General features: G+C 39.9%; 1 protein-coding gene across 2 annotated transcripts; it reads left to right on the forward strand.

The window, feature by feature from the left end:
- The first annotated feature begins 110 nt into the window (after positions 1-110).
- ccna2 (cyclin A2) lies at positions 111-3,604 on the forward strand. Of its 2 annotated transcripts, XM_072395214.1 has the most exons (9): positions 111-183; positions 306-747; positions 1,295-1,550; positions 1,681-1,787; positions 1,887-2,110; positions 2,189-2,393; positions 2,525-2,638; positions 2,834-2,967; positions 3,052-3,604. In XM_072395214.1, exons 2-9 carry the CDS (start codon positions 535-537, stop codon positions 3,101-3,103), a joined length of 1,305 nt encoding a protein of 434 aa, XP_072251315.1. In that variant the 5' UTR covers positions 111-183; positions 306-534; the 3' UTR covers positions 3,104-3,604. The 2 variants fall into 2 exon arrangements, with proteins under 2 accessions (XP_072251315.1, XP_072251314.1); XM_072395213.1 differs by having other exon boundaries at positions 117-747.
- Positions 3,605-8,539: the final 4,935 nt, after the last annotated feature.

Consider the following 8,539-nt stretch of genomic DNA (forward strand, 5'->3'; position numbering starts at 1 on the left):
CGGTTTTGAATTTTTAATCAAAGGTATATTGTACTATTTCGGGCCCCGTACAAGTTTTACGTCATTACCTTAGCTACCTGTGATTGGTCCGTTTCAATCCTCGCGGGCTACTTGAACTGAGAGAAAGTAGCATCCTTACATGTTTCTGTGTCAATGGATCGTGGTTAGCTGCCTTGTCTGCAGGTTAGTGCTGATTTAAAAACTAAACAAGAACACAAAGGACTATGGCAACTTAAGCTCTTATTTATGCGTCTCTTCCAGTTTACCTTCAACTGCACATCTTATTTTTGTCTGTTTTGTTTTAGCGCTGGAGTTCCAAGCGTCGTTGCCATCTCAACTGTCTAATTTTGATTGTGAACGAATCTTTTAACCTTCATCAGTAGGATTACACCTAATGCTCGTCCCAGTATAACTATATGTATACGAGCTTTTGCCGCGAAAAACATTCGTGGTAATTTCGTCTTCTTTCTCGAGGACGAGCTAACTTCTCCTCATAAAACGGAGATAGGCAGGAGTTTTTGTTTGAGGGGAAACATGTCGGGAGCTAACAGACAAGGAAGCGCGGCTGGTGAGTTTCACAACCAGGAGAATATGCTGTCACGGCTCAGAGGCTCTATTAAACCCAGAGCTACTGCAAATGAAAACCAAGAGAACCTTCCACCAAAACAAGCAGCAAACAGAACCGTCCTGGGAGCCCTGCAGAACAACCAGCGGAGCAAAGCCCAGAGCCAGCGCGGCGCAAAGCAGGTAACAATGCTGCATGGTTTGCCTAGCCGAAGCTAGTCGTAGCTGACGCTAAACTCAGATGCTATTATACGTGGTATGCAAGTAACTAATGTCAAACAACGAGATGGCTAACCCATGTGGATAAAGTAAGACTTATATACATATTTTCTTCATGTTTTGATAAGCTTCATTTAGAACTTGGGAGCGCTGAATGTCGCTCCGTGTTCTTCTGTTTCCCGGTAGTCCGCCATTTTACAAACACAATCAACTTAATAATACACTAACGAAGTCAAAAACTTTAGACCACAGATTGTGCTGTATATCTTTATATATAATTTTTTAGCTTGTGGAGGTATTCCCGCCATCTTGGCATAACGAGCAAAAGTGCTGAGCTGCTGTGCAAAAGCAAGCATTTCGATAAGAGTAATTTAACGCACTGAATAGTTCTTAACGCATCTTAGATTTGTCCCAACTGGTTTTTGTTGCACTTTTACTAACGTCACTGTGACTGGTTGCTGCCTAAAGAACTTTCTAATCCTCTGAAATTGGTTTGTCTTTCTAACTCGAGGAGTCCTCACAGTCCTTGTCTTGCAAGAATGAAGACTTTAGCAAAAGCTGTTTCGACAAGCCACCCACCAAGCAACCTGCTTTCCAGATCCATGTGGATGAGCCTGATGGCGCCTGCATCAAAAAACAGGTGGCTGAAACACTCAAAGAAAAGCTCACAGTGGAAAGCTCTCCCCTGGTAATCGGCAATGCAGTTGCACGGCTCCGGCAACCCCTGGCAACTATAGATATTCCATCAGCGATGGATGTCAGCTTTGGTAAGTTAAATTCTATTAAAACCATCTGATGCACAACTTTCAACTGACAGTGCCATGAATGATCTGCCACAAAGCTGACCACTTGGTCTGACTTTTCTCTGCACATTAAATACAAGGATTTGTTCCACAGATTCTCCCATGGACATGTCTGTGGTTCAGGGGGAGGAGAAGGATGTCAACGTAAATGAAGTCCCAGAATATGCAGCTGAAATCCACACATACCTGAGAGAAATGGAGGTGAGAGATGGTCATCTTTAAATTTGCCATCATGGTGGCCATGTGTCCCCTTGTAGTTTAACTTTATTTAGCATGCACATTGTTAATGTTGCCCCATAGGTGAAAACCAGACCTAAAGCAGGCTACATGAAGAAGCAACCTGACATCACAAACAGCATGAGGGCCATCCTGGTTGATTGGCTGGTCGAGGTTGGAGAAGAGTACAAGCTGCAGAACGAGACACTTTATCTGGCTGTTAACTACATCGACCGCTTCCTCTCTTCAATGTCTGTCCTAAGGGGCAAACTTCAGCTTGTCGGGACTGCTGCCATGCTCCTAGCTTCGTATGTACCTATTCTGTATTCAGTCGGTTCATAACAAACTTGTATTTTTTTTATATACATTTAATTCTCTGAATACAGGAAATTTGAAGAAATATACCCTCCTGAGGTGGCAGAGTTTGTCTACATCACAGATGACACCTACACCAAGAAGCAAGTTTTAAGAATGGAGCATTTGGTGCTTAAAGTACTCTCCTTTGATCTGGCAGCACCGACAATAAACCAGTTTCTCACACAGTACTTCTGCAACCACTCTGTCAGCAAACAGGTGGAAAACCTGGCAATGGTGAGCATGCACCAACTAATGCAAACAAAGGATTTGGACGTTTGAGTATGCTGTAACTTTTGTGGCCAAAATAGCAAGGATATCAAAATGTTGAGTTGAATGTAGCTCAGTCTTTCACTGTCCTCTTTCAGTACCTTGGGGAGCTCAGTCTGGTTGATTCGGACCCCTTCTTGAAATACCTTCCATCCCAAACAGCCGCTGCATCCTACGTCCTGGCCAACAATGCAGTGACTGGTGGCTCATGGGTAAGTTCTTAGTACTTAAAGATGGCATTGGTCGTCAACTAGCGCTTTGTGCCCAGTTGACTATTTCAGGTGCTCCAAGCATGAGCCAAGATTATAATTGGACTTCTTGACATGAGATGCTATTAGCAAATCCAGGCTATTTCCAGTTGTGGGAATGCAAAGTTTGTTTACACATACTATGACTCTAATCCTCAGCCCAAGTCCCTGGTTGATAGAACTGGCTACACCCTGGAAGATCTGATGCCATGCATTGAAGATCTTCACCACATGTACCTCAGTGCCGCTCAGCATGCCCAGCAGTCTGTCCGGGAGAAGTACAAGGGCTCAAAGTAGGCTGCTAGTATTCCTGACAAGATTTACTCCTGTTGGCTTGTCGTTGAAGTAAATGTTCTAAATACTCTCCTCTTTCACAGGTACCTTGAAGTTTCCACTATTGATGCACCAGCTAAACTGCTGCTCAACTGATTCCTGTTCCCATTGTAGATGTGCACCCTTGTTTGTAAATGATGTGCCACAGTTTCAAATGACATACCCCGCTCCTTTTGGAGTAGTGGTAGATATTTTAGAAGTTTTAATATTTTTTTATATTCTGAATCCCAATGTTCATGCCAGACACTACCAGTTTTGGCTAATCAAGCAGTTTTAAAATGTTTGACTTTTAATCAGACAAATGCAGATGTTTTATCACCACTCTTAAATGCTGACTTGATCTACTCCAGGACCTGTGAATGTACTCTAACTCAGATTGTGGCTTTTTTTTTTTTTTTTGCTGAGGTTGAGTTTTCTAAGCAGTTTTACCTCTTTTCCACAGTGTAACATTTGGCCTTATGGGATGCAGATTAAAGTGCATTTGTCTGTCAGAGTCATCTGTCTCGTTACATTGGTGCCTCTTAAATTGATGGCTTTTAAGGCATCATCTGCACTGTAAAATATGGCTCTTGTAAATAAAATCAATTTAAAGTAAGACTTATTGGTTATACCTTTATCCTCATGAGGGCAGCAGAGGAAAAGTTTTTCCATGAAGGACATGGGAGCATCTATCCAAATGGAATTGGAAGTGATATTTTTAAATAGTTGGCATGAGTAGATCTGTTTAGGGTTTCTTTAAGGTATTGCTGTAAGTTAACAAAACAATTGCATGCTTGACTACATTTAAGCCCTGCAAGGTGAAGATGTCTAATGAGATTCCTGGATGGAAACATGATGTATACTTCACAAATGGTTACAGAAGGGATTTTTCATTCTCATTCATGTAAATGCAGTTTAATTGATTTCTTAAGCAGTAATCAGATTTGGGTTTAATTCAATTGCATCTTGGTACTGCTGATTTCAAACGCATGGGTTGGAAATAAAGCTCCATGGTAAATGTAACTGTACTGAGGATCTTATCAGTGACTTGATTTCTCAAGTGATCTGAAGGTAGCCAATAGCATTGAAGGCACCTCACTCTCTTCCCCTCTCAAGATAAATAGGAAGGCTGGTTCTGTGCAAGGCATCTGACGGGAGAGAGGAAGCAGAGCCCAGATACAGTGAGGATTTTTGCCCACAGAATGGACAGCGCAGAGACCATGCACTTGCTCTCAACAGGTTTTTTTTTTTTTATCACTGGCACATGCTTGAATGTGGGCTGAAACTGGAATTCTTTAACACAGCCAAACCAGTGGGATACTTTTTTTGAACAATGGCTTCAGCAGTGTCTGTCCAAACCCTGAGGAGATCAAACTGTGGCTGAAAATCAGTTTTTGCTGCTTAAAACACATGCCTGCTCCCAGAAAATTTCTGGTAGCATCCACCTCACTGCCCTTGGCGCTGGGCTGGGGCTGGAATCTGAGCTTGTATGTGGGGATGCTCTTTGGGCTCCTGATGCTCATGATCCTGCTTCTTTGGATGCTCTTCAAGCAGCTCAGGAACTCTGTGGCCAAATCAATGCTGCACCCCGTTCGCTCTTTCAGACAGCCTTGCTCTGATCAGAGGTCGCAGCGTGTGTTGTGAAAAATTAGACAAATCTGCCAGGACTGGGGCTTGACTGACTTTGTGGATTCATGTAAGGAAAGTAAATTGTTTTGGTTGCTTAAACTACTGCACAAAGTAATAAAAGCTTATGTTCTTATTTATAGAAGGCACCATTTCTTTAACTTGTTTTGTTCCTTAATACCCAGGAAAGTATGAAATGTTATCTTGTCTTATTTTCAGCTCTTAATAATACATTTATTCACATGCAACAGTGATTTAGTTTCATCTCGGCAATGGATTTACACAGCCATGCTCAGACGTCCAAATTACAGAGTTAAATCACAAGCCAGGATAAAATCTGTATTCTGATTCATAGTGATTAAAGCGATGCATTCAAGGGAGCAATTTGCACTCCTCTCATCTCATTGGTGAGTCTGTAGGGGAGGGTATGTGACAATGAAAAGGGTTGTCGTTGGCGCTCAACTCATGCGTCCATGTCAGGGGTGACAGTAAATGAAACTCTTAACGGAAAAGGATCATATCAACAGCAAGTCACAGGTGTAATGTTGTTTGATCTTTGGTTGGCACGTACAAGTGGCTGCTGTATTGTAAACAGGCAGGAAAGATGCAAGTTTGTTTCAGTTTGACTTGGTAAATTTAGCCCATACTCTGGTTTAGCTTTGTTCTTTTCAATCATTAGTCTGAGGTAGAAGGGACATATCAGAGGAATCAATATACTCCTAAACCTCAGGGGAAATAAATATTTATTTTTGACAACTGCTTTCCTTACAGAGCAATATGATTACACAAACTTCTATTGATAATTTGTGTACTGCTACAACGTAGTATTTCTCAATCACTGGCATGTTTCAACATTAAAGATGTTTTCTTTATGAAGCAAGGTTTCTAAGAGATGGTTCAATCTTAAGATATATATACCTCTCATAGTTTTATAGAAGGACACAAAAGGAAACAGCCCGGCAACAGTCACATCTCTAAGACTCAATAATATAGGTGTGACAGGTGAAGCAATTTTCTCCTAGAGAGAAAGCGAAAAAAGCATATTTCCCACAACGTTAAAACTACTGCTGTAAACATTTTCTCAGACAGATTTTAAATAGTCTGTCTGCAAACACTTAATTTCTCAGCACCGTGCCAGTGATTCTTCAGGGATTCATCTTCAACAGGTTCACTCTGAGGTTATTTCAAACTAACAACAGTCTGCTTATCTGGTCCCCTCAGCAGGAGACCTGCAGATTAAAGCTGTCTGGCAGCATGTATGGATCCCATGACTGCACATTTCCACCTATGCTGTTACCTAAATTTGTTCTCTGGCATCGCATGGCTTTCTATGGCCTCACTGTCCTTACCTAAGAAAAACAATGCCATAGTGTCATATAGTCATTTTCTGTATTATTTATGAATGAAACACAAACAGAAAAATAGGCACCAAAGTGTTGTTTGTTCTGCTGGGCTTAGTCTGCAGAAAATACAAACAGTTTGCTCAAGAAAGGATCAAAACACTAGAAAAAAGTCCAAAGTGTTGCTGAGATATGTTTAGTATTGTTCTCCTCCAGTGATATTTAGAAGAAAATGTTCATGGATTCTCTAGATATTCTCCTAATACAACAATGAAGCCAAAGCCACCCTATTTGTCGCAGCCAAGTTTTCATCAAGCATGTGAACAGAATTTCATGTGGAAATATAAGCTGTGTCAATCTCCTCCACTACCCTTGAGCCTCACAATGCAGGAAACAGGGAAAGTTACCCATTAAGAGAAGGCCAGGTAATATTTGTTGAAATGGAGTCTGCCCTTAAAACAGAGTGGATGGTACACAAACGCAGTCAGTGGCAGCTGCAGAGGCCTTTTGATTGATGATAGATCTTATTTTCTGTCAGTCAACACCAGACAAATTGAGCTGTCGATACACAGCTCTGTCTCACAGCAGTCGCAAGGCACATCACTTAAGGAAACTCACCACACTGCTTTGATACTCACAACCCAGGGAAGAGAAAACAACAGTCAGAAGTTTGTTGGATCGCTTACATGGATTATAGATCACTCGGAAGCGGCTCGTTTTTTTTAGTTTTTTTTTTACAGCAAACCAAATTTATTCTTATAGTTAGCAAAGCAATATGAACTCAATAGCCATTCACAATCTTCACTACAGTTCTTGGGCACATCAAAGTTTCCTTTGCAAATTAAGGTAATCCAGTTTAAGGAACAGTAGGTATAGTGTTTTTATTGCAACATAGCGTTATACTTGAAACTGTATGTTGATCCATTATCTGCATATGTCAAGTTGTGATTAGTCTTACTGTAAACCTCACATTATGATAGCCTACACCTGAATTATCTGAATCACATTTAGATATTTGTAAAACCCAAAAGTCTAAAATATGTGTTTAAAGTATAGAATAGAATGTTGACTCTTTATAACCCCCTTTATAAATCCCTTCAAATACAACAATCGCACATGATTGAGTTGATAATCTATCACTACTTGTTAATTTAATCAAGGCAGGAAATTTATGATTTGTGTTTCTCGTTAAACTATTCCTCTGTTACAGGAAATTAGATGACCAAGAGACACCAAAGCAACAAGATTAAAAATGGCAAATGTTCTCTCTCATTTCCATGAAATCTGTGCATCAGGGGACTGATTTGGGTTGAAATAAATTGTTAAATTAACTGATTTTGACTGATGGATATCCAGTGTCCACAATAAGGGAAGCTATTATCTTACAAGCTAAGGTCTTTTTTTTTCAAATCTGTTTAATCTAAGTGAATCAATGTTCCACCAAAGAGCAAAAGTTTGTTGACAGTTACGAGACAGAAGTCCATCATTTAAGCGTAGTCCTGCTTTTAAATATACTATGATTTGTGTTAGCAACTGAGCTAACAAATGTTATGAGTGTTAGCCGTGTAGTGCTTGTTTCTCTCTTTATTGAATGAAATTATATGCAGTGGTAAAACAAAACACCACTCAATCTGAGACAACAGAAGGTGAAAAACAGATAGAATCTACAGGGACAATTCAACAGCTTTAGCCAGGATGGTAACTGTTAGCTTAGTCACAAAAACTGCGCTAATGGTTAGCTTGCCAATTATAGCATTTTACAACTTTCTCTAAGCTTGTGAGGAGTAATTTGGTGGGAATGCTGCTTAATAGTCTGCATGAAAATGCAGTGAAACATTATAATTACATGTGTTATAACAGTTATACCAGCTATGAGTGTTTTTTACTAAAGTAAGAATTATGAAATTTACTAAAGTCAGGATGTATTGGCTTTTGCCAATTTAGTAACTTTGAAATGAGCAGGTATGCATTACTTAACTGACCTAGGTTAGGTTTATGTTAACATGCATAATTTAGGCCTGTGGATTTAGACATTAAGGGATTATAAAATATAAATAAATCATGTCTCTTTAATTAATTTACATAAATGGGACTGTGCAGTATACATAGATAAATACACACAGTATGTACACAGGGAACAAAATAGCTTGTAATAGAATTACAAATATTGTCCCTTTCCTAAAAATACAATTTTTCTCTCGTAAAAACTTCCGCTTAATAACTATCCAGAGCAATGTCTCATTCATTCATATGGATGACTCTTGAGACTTGAAGATTTCTCAATTGCATAAAAAAGTCCAAATAATCTGATATAAATATTATCAAGCAGCGTGTAACTGCCTCTTCGTGCTTCTCCCCCAACCTACAGCCTGACTGTTTCAATGTCAGTCAGGAGACATGAATTGAAACAGTGAGCTTTTGATACATGATCACCTCCCAGATGACATTAACACTCTGGTTGTCCCACAACTGCTCTCTTTAATTAAGGTTTGCAGGTAGGAGGATGGCAGTAGCAATATATGAGCTGCACCTTGCTGCTAGCTCTCCTCATATTTTTTCTCACATCAAGAATCTTTTGTTTGTGCCT

The sequence above is a fragment of the Leuresthes tenuis genome, unplaced genomic scaffold, assembly GCF_036924035.1.
Source record: "Leuresthes tenuis unplaced genomic scaffold, fLeuTen1.0.hap1 SCAF_11, whole genome shotgun sequence".
Lineage (NCBI taxonomy): Eukaryota > Metazoa > Chordata > Actinopteri > Atheriniformes > Atherinopsidae > Leuresthes > Leuresthes tenuis.

Bases quoted from the DNA above. Each gene is read 5' to 3' on its own strand.
- ccna2 (XM_072395214.1), top strand. From the start codon at position 535: ATGTCGGGAGCTAACAGACAAGGAAGCGCGGCTGGTGAGTTTCACAAC. The intron at 748-1,294 runs GTAACAATGCTG...TTCTAACTCGAG, and splicing joins GCCAGCGCGGCGCAAAGCAG to GAGTCCTCACAGTCCTTGTC. The intron at 1,551-1,680 runs GTAAGTTAAATT...TTTGTTCCACAG, and splicing joins AGCGATGGATGTCAGCTTTG to ATTCTCCCATGGACATGTCT.